Source organism: Somniosus microcephalus, chromosome 28 (genome assembly GCF_052327205.1).
Source record: "Somniosus microcephalus isolate GS21.2 chromosome 28, FLI_Smic_1.0, whole genome shotgun sequence".
Taxonomy (NCBI): Eukaryota; Metazoa; Chordata; class Chondrichthyes; order Squaliformes; family Somniosidae; genus Somniosus; species Somniosus microcephalus.
In genome coordinates, this window is record NC_141014.1 from 36820193 (window position 1) to 36834706 (window position 14514).

The 14514-nt window shown below is 43.4% G+C and overlaps 1 protein-coding gene across 3 annotated transcripts; it reads left to right on the top strand.

Moving 5' to 3' along the window:
* The first annotated feature begins 1073 nt into the window (after window positions 1-1073).
* On the top strand, window positions 1074-14213 carry LOC147099593 (ferritin heavy chain-like). Of its 3 annotated transcripts, none has more exons than XM_085969834.1 (4): window positions 1074-1230; window positions 1860-2004; window positions 2408-2547; window positions 2947-3853. In XM_085969834.1, the coding sequence occupies exons 3-4, from the start codon at window positions 2461-2463 to the stop codon at window positions 3094-3096; spliced, it is 237 nt and encodes a 78-aa protein (XP_085825960.1). In that variant the 5' UTR covers window positions 1074-1230; window positions 1860-2004; window positions 2408-2460; the 3' UTR covers window positions 3097-3853. The 3 variants fall into 3 exon arrangements, 2 of the variants coding, with proteins under 2 accessions (XP_085825960.1, XP_085825961.1); XM_085969835.1 differs by having other exon boundaries at window positions 1860-1935; XR_015073943.1 differs by lacking the exons at window positions 2408-2547; window positions 2947-3853 and adding an exon at window positions 14094-14213.
* Window positions 14214-14514: the final 301 nt, after the last annotated feature.

Here is a 14514-nt window from a genome sequence, read left to right on the forward strand (position 1 = left end):
GCCAAACAATGCTTTTCAAAAGTAAAAACAACAAAAGGGCAACAAGTTAATGTAATTGAGGACACTGATTTAAGTGAGACATTTTTTGTACGAATGGTGTCATGTGACAATATCAAAAAGGATACAGAAAATGTGCAGCCCTCAGAAATGGACAATGCTGAACATAAAGTTAATGCAGTAAAAGAGGACAAATGGATGATCCCACTGCAGGTAAATGGAGCATTAGTTACCTTGAAACTAGACACTGGGGCAAAAGCAAACTTAATCAGTATGAGTGACATTAACAATATGAAAGAAAAGCCCAAAATACAGAAAAAGTCAGTACTACTGAAGGACTATAATGGACAGAAAATAGATAGCTTAGGTGTATGCAGACTTAAAGTGACAGTCAAAGACAAAGTGCATCATCTCATGTTTTCTGTTGTGGCTGAAAGACTTGATTCGATACTAGGTGACAAAGCTTGTGAAGACTTAGAACTGGTCAAGAGAGTCTACCGTATAAACTGTGCCATAAGCAGACCAGATGACTCAGGTGATGAAGCAGAGAGCCCATCAAGGATGAAAAGGCCAAAGGGTATCTATGTCTTCAAAAAGCCTAGTTTCTCCAAGAAGAAAGAAAAAGACTTTAAGGTCAAAGAGAAGCCAAAGGAAGAAAAGCACAAAGAGGTAAAACACAAGGAGAAAAAGTCCAAAGATATAACCGCAGCAGATGTTGGTAAGCAGTGGAAAGAGAAAAAGAAAAAGAAGAAGCCTGCACCAGAGCAGGAAGCAGTTCCGGTGGATACTCCTTCTTCCCTCAGGCCATTTTAAACAAAACATTTGTAAGAGAGGTCAAAGGACTCTACAACAATGAAGTTACTAGTTAGTAATCAGTAAAACTTACTTTCAAAGCTCTGATTGGCTCACACAATGCTCTCTTTATTAATTAATTAATGAGTTTGTGGATTTTGTTGAGGCATGGAAGTGATCTGATTGGCTACCAATAACTGTCACTCATCATCTGTTATGCAAATGAGGGGTTGTCCATGTGTTTAAAATGGGCTGGTTCTCACTTTCACAGCAGTTAGATTGAGTGAGCAAGGCTAGTTGGTGGACTTGCTGAAATCCAGACACACTATAGAAATTAAGGTGGCCTCCCAAGTGCGTCAGAACTACCACAAGGACTGTGAGGATGCTGTCAACAAACAGATCAACATGGAGCTCTATTCCTCCTATGCTTATCTCTCCATGGTGAGCTATCTATTTACTTTACTCTATTTGAATGACTTCTATGTAATAAACTAGATAGATATCTAGTTGTTTCTTAGTTGCATAACCTGAAGGGGCTTAAACTTCAAATGGGAGCTGTTTTTTCTCGTCTCAAATTGGTCACAAGTTGAAGAGTATGGATTTGATTGTAGTGCAAATTTTTCAATTAAGTGACTGCAATTAATCATGTGCTGGTTAGGCTTTCACTCCTTCTATAGCAGATACTTGAGGATGGTTTGCTGTTGGTAAAACCTTCCTTAATGACACGATTTGAGTATGAAATTGTTGGATTTGCAGTCCTTCCTTTACTAACTTTCCATAAGCAATGAGTAGAAGTAGTTCTACTGACCTCTGGTCTCCAGCTTGGCCTTTATTTCTACCTCCCCCCACCCCCAATCTTTCCTGCTGATCGGTCCTCCTATTAGCTAGTTTAGTTGTGCTGTTTCTAATGTGAAGAGAGACTGACTGTTCAATGAAAAAACATTAATAACTAGTTGAAAATGATCATTCTTTTAAATAAGGCATTGCACAATAACCAGTCTGCCAAGAAATAATTTTGTATTGCACGTGGGTGAAACTTTAGCCTGGCCTAACTTCCTTTCTCTCTGCAGTCCTATTACTTTGACCGGGATGATGTTGCCCTGCGTCACTTTGCCGAGTTCTTCAAGGAGCCGTCGCACGAGGAACGTGAGCACGCTGAGAAACTGATAATTCCAGAATCGGTGTGGGGGGCGTATTGTCCTAGAGGACATCAAGGTATCCTTGCAGAAAAAGGAGGAGCATCTTTGACTTGTGAACTACTTTTGGGATTGGGGTGGGAAAAGGAGAGACAGAAAATTCTTACCTTACAAGCTTAAGACAGCAATCCAATCTTCCCAGAAGATTTGATCCTAGAATCCACTATTCATTCAGTATTTCTGTTTTGAAGTCCCATCTTCCATAATGAGATTAAATCTTCTTTGATTCACTTGGAGATGGTGGGAGCTGGTATTCATTTCAAGGTAATGAGTGATGTGCTGTTGCCTCTGTCATTCATTGCCTCGCACAGACTCCATTGCATTGACTGCCTTGGGGAGGATCCCTTGAGGTTGTTGCAGCCTTTAATTTCCTTCATTGAGGTAGAACATTCTCAAAAGTAACTTCTGTTTTTTTTTTCCAGAAACCAGAGCAGGATGAGTGGAGCAGGATGAGTGGAGCAATGGTCTGGAGGCAATGGAGAGAGCTCTGCAGATGGAGAAGAATGTCAACCAGAGTCTGCTGGATCTGCACAAACTGTCCACTGAGAGGACAGACCCTCATGTAAGTTTCTAATGTTCCAACTATGAATCTTCAGATGTGTTGGGTGATGGCTGAGGCATTTATCTGCCATTTAATTCAACTATTGAAAAGATCTCCCTATCCAGCAAGTCTGTTTGTCCATTGCAGAGATTTCAACAAGCCCTCTTTTATGAAGGGTCCATATCATACTGTAGACTTGATCATTAAACCTCTCCTGGGGCACTATAGTATCTGAAGAGTTCTGGAATTCACTTCTAAAGTCTCGAATCTGACACCTGTGCAGTAATCTAACCTGTGGCAAAATCCACCAAGTGCACAACTTGTACCAACCATTCAGTCCAGGAGAAGATGTGGAACAATTCCTCAGTGTTAGCCTTGATCTGTTGTCTGTACTGACTGGTTTCTCTTTCCTTTTTCCAGTTGTGTGACTTCCTGGAGACCCACTACTTGGATGAGCAAGTGAAGATGATCAAGAAGCTTGGAGATCACATCACCAACCTGAAGAGATTGGGAGCCCCTGAGAATGGCATGGGAGAGTACCTGTTTGACAAGCACACATTAGAGGAGTGATTCCCTATCCCTCCGCATTCAATTGAATCTCAACATAGTGTTGTGGGACCTCCAACTTCACTATGAAGTGCGACTGAGACTTGAGCTGAATGCTGGCATTGGCTGTGGTTCATTCTTGATCTGATTTTTCTCCTGCAACTGCTGTCAATGAAAATAAAAGCTATTCAGTATTGGAGTGGTGTCTTTCCTTGTGCAAATTGAGTAAGCTCTGGTATTTTTGTCATCCACCTTTTGAAGAGATTCACGCCAGAATACCGAGCTGCTTAACTTGTGGCTGAAACTTAACCTAGGTTTTTTTTTTCCCCCTCACGTGGCCTCAACGGATGTACGTGGCTACATCTCCAGAAGGGGAGAGTCGAGGGTCTTAGTATTTCACAAAATCCAAATTGCTTGACCTTCTAATTTGAACCATGTCTTTTCTGATAAACATTGGAATTCACGTGCTGGTTTGGGATCAGTGATGTTGCTCTGAGTGAGGTGGGCTACTGACAACACCATGTCATGAATGTGTAGTATACCTTTCACCCACATTATGGAAGCATGCATCATAGCAGAAGGCCATTCACCCCATCATCCCTGTGTTGGCTATCCATTAGTCCCACTCCGCTGCTCTTTTCCTTATAGTGCCTTTTTTTTTCCTGTTTTTAAATACATAGCTAATTCTCTTGAGTCACTAATGAATCTACTTCCACCGCCATTGCAAGCAATGTATTCCAGATTGTAATAACTCACTTCTTTATAATTAAAGGGGGGAGGGGGGGGAAGAAACTACCGTCTGTGTCCTTGTTCCTTGGCAATTACTGTAAAACTGGAAACCACTCCTCCTTATTTATACTTTAAACGACCACCCCTTGACATTCTCTGCTCTAAGGAGCACAATCCCAATCTCTCCACCTACCATACAATACCCAGGAGGTTGGCAAAGCAAGTTTTGGCTAGAATTTTCACAATGCAGGACATTGTTGGTTAAAGGAAAAAATGGCACAGCAGAACGTAATAAATAATAACCAAGATACTGCTTCCTTCACTAGGTGGCAATGTGCTGGGCTAAGAACTGCTTAGCATTCTGATTCTACGTGTATCTGTCAGGGCAAGGAATAGAAACCAGCACTTTACACAATGCTCACTGAATGATTCGACACTTTCTGTAGGCAGTACACACTGCAATAACTAATAGTCATTTGCAATTTCAAGTTTAAGCAAACTTTTCTTTGGGGTTGGCTTCCACCTTCTTGAGCAGGGAGTATTGGTAAGAAGGGTGTTTGGAATATGTGCTAGTAGGATACGGATTCACCAGTGCAAAAAGCTACGCATGAAACCTGTATTTATGATTTTGATTTGATGTTTCCTGGCTGGTTAATTGTATTTTTTTAAAGAGTATTTATTCCATTTAACTGCTACTCTACACACTACACTTGGCAGTGAGAGTAGGGTACAGGTCAAAACCTGACCTTGCTGTTCTCAAAATCAATAGAGATCTTCTGTCCTCTGCAGCATTTATCCTACAGCAGGGAAACTGGGTTCTAACAACAGACATTTTAGAAGCTTTGTTTTGTGACATTTGGATATAGTATATATATTCTGTCCTTTAGCCAAACTACGAAGGAATAGTGGTTCCTTCATCATCACTGGGTTAAAATCCTGGAGCTCACTATCTAACCGCTGTTGGGAGAACCTTCACCACACGGACTACAGCGGTTCAAGAAGAAGGCTCACCACCACCTTCACAGACAAAGTAGGGACGGGCAATAAATGCCAGCCTTGCTAGCAATGCCCTTATTCCCAGAATGAATGTAATTTAAAAATAAGGTAATAGGCACAGAGTTGGTATAAAAGAGACATTCTTGGGTTGGCAGGCAGTGAAATGTGGTGTGTGCCAGAGATTAGACCTGGAGTCAGTTTTTCACTATACAGATAGATAAGTGACCTGGATTTGGAATGGGGGAACCATATCCCAAGTTTGCAGTTGTTACCAAACTAGAAAGTCATGAAAGGCGCTATATAGAAACATAGAAGATAGGAGCAGGAGTAGGCCATTCGGCCCCTCGAGCCTGCTCCGCCATTTAATGAGATCATGGCTGATCATCCAAATTCAGTACCTTGTCCCTGCTTTCTCCCCATATCCCTTGATCTCTTTAGCCTCAAGAAATATATCCAACTCCTTCTTGAATATATTTAATGAATTGGCCTCAACTGCCCTGTGTGGCAGAGAATTCCACAGGTTCACCACTCTCTGGGTGAAGAAATTCCTCCTCATTTCTGTCCTAAATGGCTCACCCCTTATCCTTAGACTGTGACCCCTGGTTCTGGACTCCCCTGCCATCGGGAACATCCTTCCTGCATCTAGTCTGTCTAGTCCTGTTAGAATTTTAAAAGTTTCAATGAGATCACCTCTCATTCTTCTAAACTCTAGCGAATATAAGCCTAATCGACCCAATCTCTCCTCATACGTCATTCCTGCCATCCCAGGTATCAGACTGGTGAATCTTCGCTGCACTCTCTCCATGGCAAGAACATCCTTCCTCAGATAAGGCGACCTAAACTGCACACAATACTCAAGGTGTGGTCTCACCAAGGCCCTGTACATCCTTGCTCCTGTACTCGAATCCTCTCGTTATGAAGGCCAGCATACCATTTGCCTTCTTAACCGCCTGCTGCACCTGCATGCTTACCTTCAGCGATTGGAGCACAAGGACACCCAGGTCTCGTTGCACTTCCCCCTTTTCCAATCTATTGCCGTTCAGATAATAATCTGTCTTCCTGTTTTTGCCACCAAAGTGGATAACCTCGCATTTATCCACATTATACTGCATTTGCCATGTATCTGCCCAATCACCCAAACTGTCCAAATCGTACTGGAGTTTCTCTGCATCCTTCTCACAGCACACACACCCACCCAGCTTTGTGTCATCTGCAAACTTGCAAGTAAATGCAAGTTTTTTCTTTCCCTTTTATCCCAGTCCTGTTGCCCGTCATTCTGCTATTAAACCACTAGCAGATGATCCAGGTTCACCATGAAATCCTGTGAATTAGCCGGATGGTGCATTTCACACTGGTGGTTACGATCCATAAACTAGACTGGTCGCACCTCAGATTCACAGGATGTAAACCCAACGCCGTTACAAATATATACTGGATTATACGGCACGCAGAATGTAATGAGAATAAACCTGTGTCTCAGTGGGTAGCACTCACGCCTCTGAATCAGAACACTGTGGGTTCAAATTCCACTCCAGAGACTTGAGCACAAAAATCTAGGCTGACACTCTGGTGCAGTGCTGAGGGAGTGCTGCACTGTCGGAGGTGCCGTCTTTCGGATGAGACATTAAACCGAGGCCCTGTCTGTCCTCTCAGGTGGATGTAAAGATCCCATTGCACTATTTTGACAAAGAGCAGGGGAGTTATCTCCGGTGACCTGGGCCAATATTTACTCAATCAACATAACAAAATCAGATGATCTGGTCATTAGCACATTGCTGTTTGTGGGAGCTTGCTGTGTGCAATTGGCTGCTGCATTTCCTAAATTACAACAGTACCTACACTTCAAAAGTACTTCATTGGCTGTAAAGCCCTTTGGGACGTCCTGTGGTCATGAAAGGCGCTATAGAAATGCAAGTCTTTCTTCTATCTCTCTCAACAACCATCACCCTCTGCACACACGGGGTCGATTTGTGACAAACTTGGGATAGAATTTCCATCCTTACTCGCTAACAATGCAGACTCACCCTGGACTACCTGATCTCTGAATATTGCAGAATTACTAAGGTGACTGTATGGCAAGTACAAAGGTATAACGATGTATCTTAAGTGTAGTGTCCGTGTGTAGATAAAGACACTGAAGACAGGAGTTGGTTCATAGGTATTTACTAAGCAAGTCTGGGGGGGGGGGGGTTTCTAAAGGATATACACAATACACAGGCTTATATGGCCCAAGTGGCAATTACCAGCATTACGCACACCTGGGGCTCTTAAAGGCACATACACCACAATTCCTCCCCTTCTAGCTAACTAGTACATCATATTTTAAGTAATTATTAATTACATGTTATATGCAAAATAATATACATTGCTGTATTAATTAATTATAAGTTAGTCTCTCAGGAGGCTTCCTGACTCGGTCCGGATAACGCCTCGGGGGTGTAGTAGTTTCTGGTGGTGTAGTAGGTTCTTCTGGCAAGGCTGATTCGGCTTGAAGGCCAGTGTCGGGTTCATCGGGCTCCAGTATCACCGGATCAGAGGTAGATATGGGTATCTCTACTTCATCGTTAGATGTATAGAGTGGTGGTGTAGGTTGTCCCTTTTCGGATGACTTGATGATTTGGTCAGCATGGCGCCTTATTATGCTGTCTCCGATGTCCACGGTATACATCAGTGGTCCTAATCGTGTGCAGATAGTTCCAGGCTGCCATTTCTCGGTACGGTAGTCCCGAGCCAAAACCGGTTGGCCTATCTGGAAGGCCCTAGTTGGCCTTTCATTCATGCCCTGAAACTGCCGGTTCTCCACGTCCCTTCGGATGTTGGGCTTGACCAAATCCAGCCGGCATCTTAGGTTTCTATTGTAGAACATCATGGCGGGAGTTTGGTTAGTAACCATATGCGTTGCATTCCTATATGCAAATAAGAAGTTATCCACCTTGTGCTGAAGTTTTATGTCTTCATTACCCATGGCCTTGATGGCCTTCTTGAAGGTCTGGACAAACCTTTCAGCCAATCCATTGGTGGCGGGATGGTATGGGGCGGACGTGTAGTGCTTTACCCCATTGTTCTTTAAGAACTTTCTGAATTCTTCGGACACAAATTGCGGTCCATTATCAGAACATATCTGCTCCGGCAGCCCATTCCTGGCAAATATGGTCCTTAATACTGTGATGGTTTTTTCCGTGGTGGTGGAGGACATCTTTATTACCTCCGGCCACTTGGAGTGTGCATCAACTGCGATTAAGAACATTGAGTCCATAAATGGACCAGCAAAGTCGATGTGCACCCTTTGCCAGGGAGATGAGGGCCACTCCCATGGATGTAGAGGGGCCTGTGGCGGAGCATTTTGGACCTTCTGGCATCCTAGGCAGCTCTTGGTCATGTCTTCGATGTCTCCATCGATACCTGGCCACCATACAAACGCCCTAGCTAGGTTCTTCATTTTCACTCCACCCAGATGCCCCTCGTGAAGTTCCTTTAGCACTTTATCCTGGAGTTTGGGTGGAATCACCACTCTGGATCCACACATCAAGGTTCCTCGGCACACTGACAGCTGTTCTCTTCTTTGCGAGAATGCTGGCAACAGTGGTTCGCCATGTGCTGGCCATCCCTTCACTGTTAAATCGTAGACCCGTGAGAGAGTAGGGTCATTTTTTGTCTCCCTTTCAATGGCAGAATTTGTCACCGGTAGACATTCCACTATGGTAGAGTGGAATATCTCTACTGGGTCTACTGTAAGTGCCTCTTCTATCATTGGCAACGGTAGGCGTGATAAACCGTCAGCATTCCTATGCTGTTTTGACCCTTTGTATTCAATGTTGTATTGGTGTGCCCCTAGAAAAAGGGACCACCTCTGTAGTCTTTGTGCCGTCATAATGGGGACACCTTTTTTAGGGTTGAATATGGAGATGAGGGGTTGATGGTCAGTCAGCAAGGTAAATTTTTGTCCGTGTAGGTAATGGTTGAATTTCTTCACTCCCCATACCAGGCTGAGTGCTTCCCTGTCTATCTGGGCATAGTTACGCTCAGCTGAGTTCAACGAGCGTGACGCAAAAGCTATCGGCCGTTCCGAGCCATCAGGGAATCTATGGGACAATACCGCTCCTATGCCGTAAGGGGATGCATCGCACGCCAGTCTGATTGGTAGTGATGGGTTGTAATGAGCCAAAATTTTCTCGGATGTGATTAAGTCTTTACATTTATGGAAGGCACGTTTACAGTCTTCGTTCCATTTCCAAATCACTCCTGTCTGTAGAAGATCATTAAGAGGGTGTAGAATAGTTGATAAGTTCGGTAAAAATTTATGATAGTAATTTATTAATCCCAGGAATGACCTTAATTGTGAAACATTTTCAGGTGCTGGGGCTTTTATAACTGCTTCAATTTTTTCAGGTGACTTATGCAACCCTTCCTTATTAATTATGTGGCCACAATATGATATCTGATTTTGGAAAAATTCGCACTTGGGGCGATTTGCTCGTAGGCCCCGTTCTTTCAGCCTAGTGAGCACCTGCTCCAAATTGGCAAGGTGCTCGTTGTCGTTTTCTCCTGTTATAAGGATGTCGTCTAGGTAGCATTGAGTCCCCGGAATCCCTTGCAGGACTTGCTCCATAGCTCTTTGCCAGATAGCTGGAGCTGATGCTATTCCAAAAACCAGTCGATTGTACTGGTACAGGCCTTTGTGTGTGTTTATGGTGAGATACTTTTTAGAGGTCTCCTCAACCTCCATCTGTAGATATGCCTGTGCCAAGTCAATTTTTGTGAAACGTTTCCCTCCGGATAGTGAGGCGAAAATATCTTCTATCCTCGGAAGAGGATACTGTACTGTGTGAAGGACCGGGTTTACAGTCACCTTAAAGTCCCCACAGATGCGAATTTTTTTCTGTTCCTCAGAGTTATTTTTCAATGTTTTTTTCATGACTGGAACGATGGGTGTTGCCCATTCGCTCCAATCTATTTTGGATAATACGCCTGCCTTTTCCAAATTCTTCAGCTCTGCCTCGACTGCCGGACGTATTGCGTATGGCACCGGTCTTGCCTTAAAAAATTTTGGAATTGCTGTATCTTCCACTTTTATTGAGGCGGTGATGCCTTTCAAGGTTCCTAGTTTCTCTTGAAACACTTCTTTGGCGTTGGCCAAGATGTCTTTTAATCGTTCAGGTATGATGTCATCACTGTTTTTTTCCTTACTGGTCACCGTCAGTGCCTGAATGGAGTGCCAGTCTAAACGTATCTTCCTTATCCATTCACGTCCCAACAACGGTGGACCACCATCTTGTAGAATGTATAAATACAACTTTTGTATTTCTTTGCCGTTGTATACCACAGGCACCCTTATTTTTCCTTTGGGGTAGACTTTCTGCCCCGTATATGTTTTTAAGATAATGGATGTGCGAAAATAGCCTCTCGTAATCTCGTCGATTTATTACGGTTAGAGCTGATCCTGTATCTAGCTCCATTTTAACTGGGGACCCTGCTATTGTGAGGGTAACCCAAATGGTTTGGTAATCCTCTTTGGCAAGTACATTATGTAATTTGAGACAGCTTAGTCTCTTGTTTCCGGAGTCGCTATCGCTATTCTGGTCTTCGGAGCTATTGTCCGTCATCATTTGTACCTTCCTGTACTTTTCTTTATTGATTTTTTGTTTTCTGTCAGTGGATTTATTTTGTCCAGATTGGCATACCCGTGCAATGTGTCCAATCTTACCACATTGCCTGCATGCTTTGCCCTTGAACCAGCAGTCCCTCTGGTTATGGGTGGATCTGCCGCAGCGATAACATCTTCCGAACTCCTGTGTCATTTTATGGGTGCCGAAGTCCTGTGTCTCTTGTTGTATCTCTGCAGCTCCTTTTGCTGCTGCTTCGTACGATACAGCCATACTGAAAGCTTTGTCCAATGTTAAATCTTTTTCAGAAAGCAGTCTTTTTTGTGTTCCTTCACTTAAGAGACCGCAAACAAATTTGTCTCGAAGATAATCCGATAGTCCTGCTCCGAGTTGGCAGTACTTTGATAGCTTTCTTAATTCGGTTAGGTAATCAGCGTTACTTTCATTCTTGTGTTGATTTCTCTTGAAGAACTTGAATCGTTCCGCTATCAGCAGCGGTGTTGGGTTTAAATGCTCCTGCAGGGTATCAACAATTTCTTTAAAAGTCTTGTCCTTTGGTTTGGCTGGAGTGATTAAATTTCGTAACAGCCCGTATGTCTTCGCGCCCATTAAGTTCAGAAGTATTGAAGCTTTTTTTTCATCTGTTATTCCATTTGCAGTGCAATAAACCTCTACTCTTTCCACGTATGTGGTCCAATCTTCTATTTCGCCATCAAAAGCCTCAATATTACCAGATTTAGGCATTTTCAGAAAAGATATGGCGCTTCCCGCGCTTTCCCGCCGCGGCTACCGATAACAACGCTGTTTTACTGTGGTTTCCGTTTATTCACTGTTGGAGACTCGTTCCCGACGGAGGTCTAAACACTGACCTGCTTGCCGCGCCGGCCGTCTCTCGAGTGCACCCTCCCAGTCCGTTATTGCTTGCCTCCGATTTCGCTGCCTGTCTCAGCTGTAGAGCCCGCCGCTGGAGCTCCAGCCTGACGCCCAGGAAGGATTAGCGCAGTACCTGTCACCAGCTTGGCCAGCTGGTGAAACCACAGTTTCTCTTACTTCCTTGAGTCTTCTGGACGCTGGAGGAATCGATGTCCTTGAGGTGCTGCCGAATTGCAGGTAAGTCCGTTTCCACTTTGTCGCCACTGTAGTGTCCGTGTGTAGATAAAGACACTGAAGACAGGAGTTGGTTCATAGGTATTTACTAAGCAAGTCTGGGGGGGGTGGTTTCTAAAGGATATACACAATACACAGGCTTATATAGCCCAAGTGGCAATTACCGGCATTACGCACACCTGGGGCTCTTAAAGGCACATACACCATAATTGCTCTTAAAGGCACATATACCACATTAAGCTCAGGACATTTTAAACAAAATATTTTTAAGGGAGGTCAAAGGACTCTACAACGAGGTTGCTAGTAAGTAATCAGCAAAACTTACATTCAAAGCTCTGATCCTCTTTTTTGTGAACCCATAAATTTAGACAAATAAAAACTGTAAATAAACTATAAAACTGTAAATAAACCAATAAAACTCCAAATAAACCTTAATAATCAAATTAAAATTTGGTTCTCCAGCCCAATTATGCACTCCAGTTCCAAAGCTCTGATCCTCTTTTTTGTGAACCCATAAATTTCACAGAAATCACAGAAACCACACAGTGCAGATAGAGGCCATTTCGGCCCATCGAGCCTGCACCGACACATATCCCACCCGATCCCCGTAACCCCTATACCAACACATATCCCACCCTATCCCCGTAACCCCACATATTTTAATCCCCCTAACACTAAGGGTCAATTTATCATAGCCAATCAACCTAACCTGCACATCTTTGGACTGTGGGAGGAAACCGGAGCACCCGGAGGAAACCCACGCAAACACGGGGAGAATGTGCAAACTCCACACAGACAGTCACCCGAGGCCGGATTCGAACCCGGGTCCCTGGCGCTGTGAGGCAACAGTGCTAACCACTATGCCACCGTGCTGCCCCTGACAAATTTAGACAAATAAAAACTGTAAATAAACTATAAAACTGTAAATAAACCAATAAAACTCCAAATAAACCTTAATAATCAAATTAAAATTTGGTTCTCCAGCCCAATTATGCACTCCAGTCCCCGCGGCGCCCACCGGTCACGAAAGTGTCAAAGCTCTGATCGGCTCACCCAATACTCACTTTATTAATTAATGAATGAGTTTGTGGTTTTTGTTGAGGCTTGGAAGTTATCTGATCGGCTACCAATAACTGTCACTCATCATCTGTTCCGCAAACTGTGGGTTGTCCATGTGTTTAAAATGTGCTGGTTCTCAGTTTCCCAGCAGTTAGATTGAGTGAGTAAGTCTAGTTGGTGGACTTGCTGAAATCCAGACACACTATAGAAATTACGATGGTCTCCCAAGTGTGTCAGAACTACCACAAGGACTGTGAGGATGCTGTCAACAAGCAGATTAACATGGAGCTCTATTCCTCCTATGTTTATCTCTCCGTGGTGAGCTAACTTCTTTACTCTCTATTGGAATAGTTTCTATATAATAAATGCCTCTAGTTAGAAGCCTAGTTGTTTCTAGTGTATGATTTAGAGGGCTTAAACTTCAAACAGAAGTCATTTTCTAGTCTTGAGGTTTGCCACAAGTTGAAGAGTCTGGATTTAACTAGGTTTCTCAAATGAAGGTGCAAATGTTTCAATTAAGTGACTGTAATTAATCATGTGCTGGCTAAGCCTTACCTTGTTCAGCTGAAGTGAGGTAATTTGAGAATGGTGTACTGTTGGTAAAACTTTCCTTAGTGACCTGATCTTGCAGCATGAAATTGTTGGATTTATACTCGTCCTTCACTAACTTTACATATGGAATGAGTAGAAGTAGTTCCACTGACGTGAGGGAAAAGGAAAGGCTGGGCTGGAGACCAATCTTTAGCTGATGGAGTCTCCTATTAGCCAGATTAGTTGTGTGTTTTCTAATGTGAAAATAGAGCGACTGTTCAACATCTTAATCAAAGATTAACAAAGTTTAAATTTTAAATAACCAGAATTGACTGCTCAAGTGAGGTTGGTATTGCATAATAACCAGTCTGCCAAGAGATCATTTTGAATTGCACGCGGGTGAAATTTTAGCCGGGCCTAAATTCCCTTCTCTCTGCAGTCCTTCTACTTTGACCGGGATGATGTTGCCTTGCGTCACTTTGCTGAGTTCTTCAAGGAGCAGTCACGTGAGGAACGTGAGCACGCTGAGAAACTGATGCAATTCCAGAATCTGCGTGGGGGGCGTATTGTCCTGGAGGACATCAAGGTATCAATTCAGAAAAAGGAGGAGCTTCTTTGACTTGTGAACTATTTTTGGGGAGGGAGAAAGGGGGGCGGGGGGGGAACCTTAGATTTCAAGCTTAAGACGGCAATACTATCTTCCAGGAGACTTGATTCTAGAATCCACTGTCCCTGCAGGTATTTCTGTTTTGAAGTCTCTTCGATAAGATTAAGACTTCCTTGATTCACTTGGCAGTGGTATTTATTTCAAGGTGCTGAGCGATGTGCTGTTGGCTCTAATTGCCAATATAGTGCAGAAAGTAGCATGCTCCCCAAATGTAATCACTGCCTTGCACAGACTCCATTGTATTGACTGCCTTGGGCAGGAACCCTTGAGGTAGCCTTTTAATTTCCTTCATTTGAGGTAGCACATTCTCAAAAGTAACTATTTTTCAGAAACCAGAGCAGGATGAGTGGAGCAATGGTCTGGAGGTGATGCAGAGAGCTCTGCAGATGGAGAAGAATGTCAACCAGAGTCTGCTGGATCTGCACAAACTCTCCACTAGGAACACTGACCCTCATGTAAGTTTTTGATACTTTCACTGGCATGATGAGATTTCCAGGTTGGCTGAGGCAGTTGCTGGAAGATGAATTTGTCCTAACTCCCAACTTTGTTTTACAGTACATTAGTATTGGTCTCTTTTTGAAAGCTGAGGGGCAATGGTAAACAGCTATCCAAGAGTACAACTGTAACCAAGTGATGTGGATGAATTTCTGCCTCGTAGATTAATGCATCTTCTGTTGTGGAATGCATGTCTATCATAATGGTATTGAGGAAGTGTGTGTGTGTCACTTGTGATTTCCTTATTGGATAGAT

Coding starts and splice junctions, on each gene's coding strand:
- LOC147099593 (XM_085969834.1), top strand. CDS start 2,461: ATGGAGAGAGCTCTGCAGATGGAGAAGAATGTCAACCAGAGTCTGCTG. Junction 2,548..2,946: donor CTGAGAGGACAGACCCTCAT/GTAAGTTTCTAA, acceptor TCCTTTTTCCAG/TTGTGTGACTTCCTGGAGAC.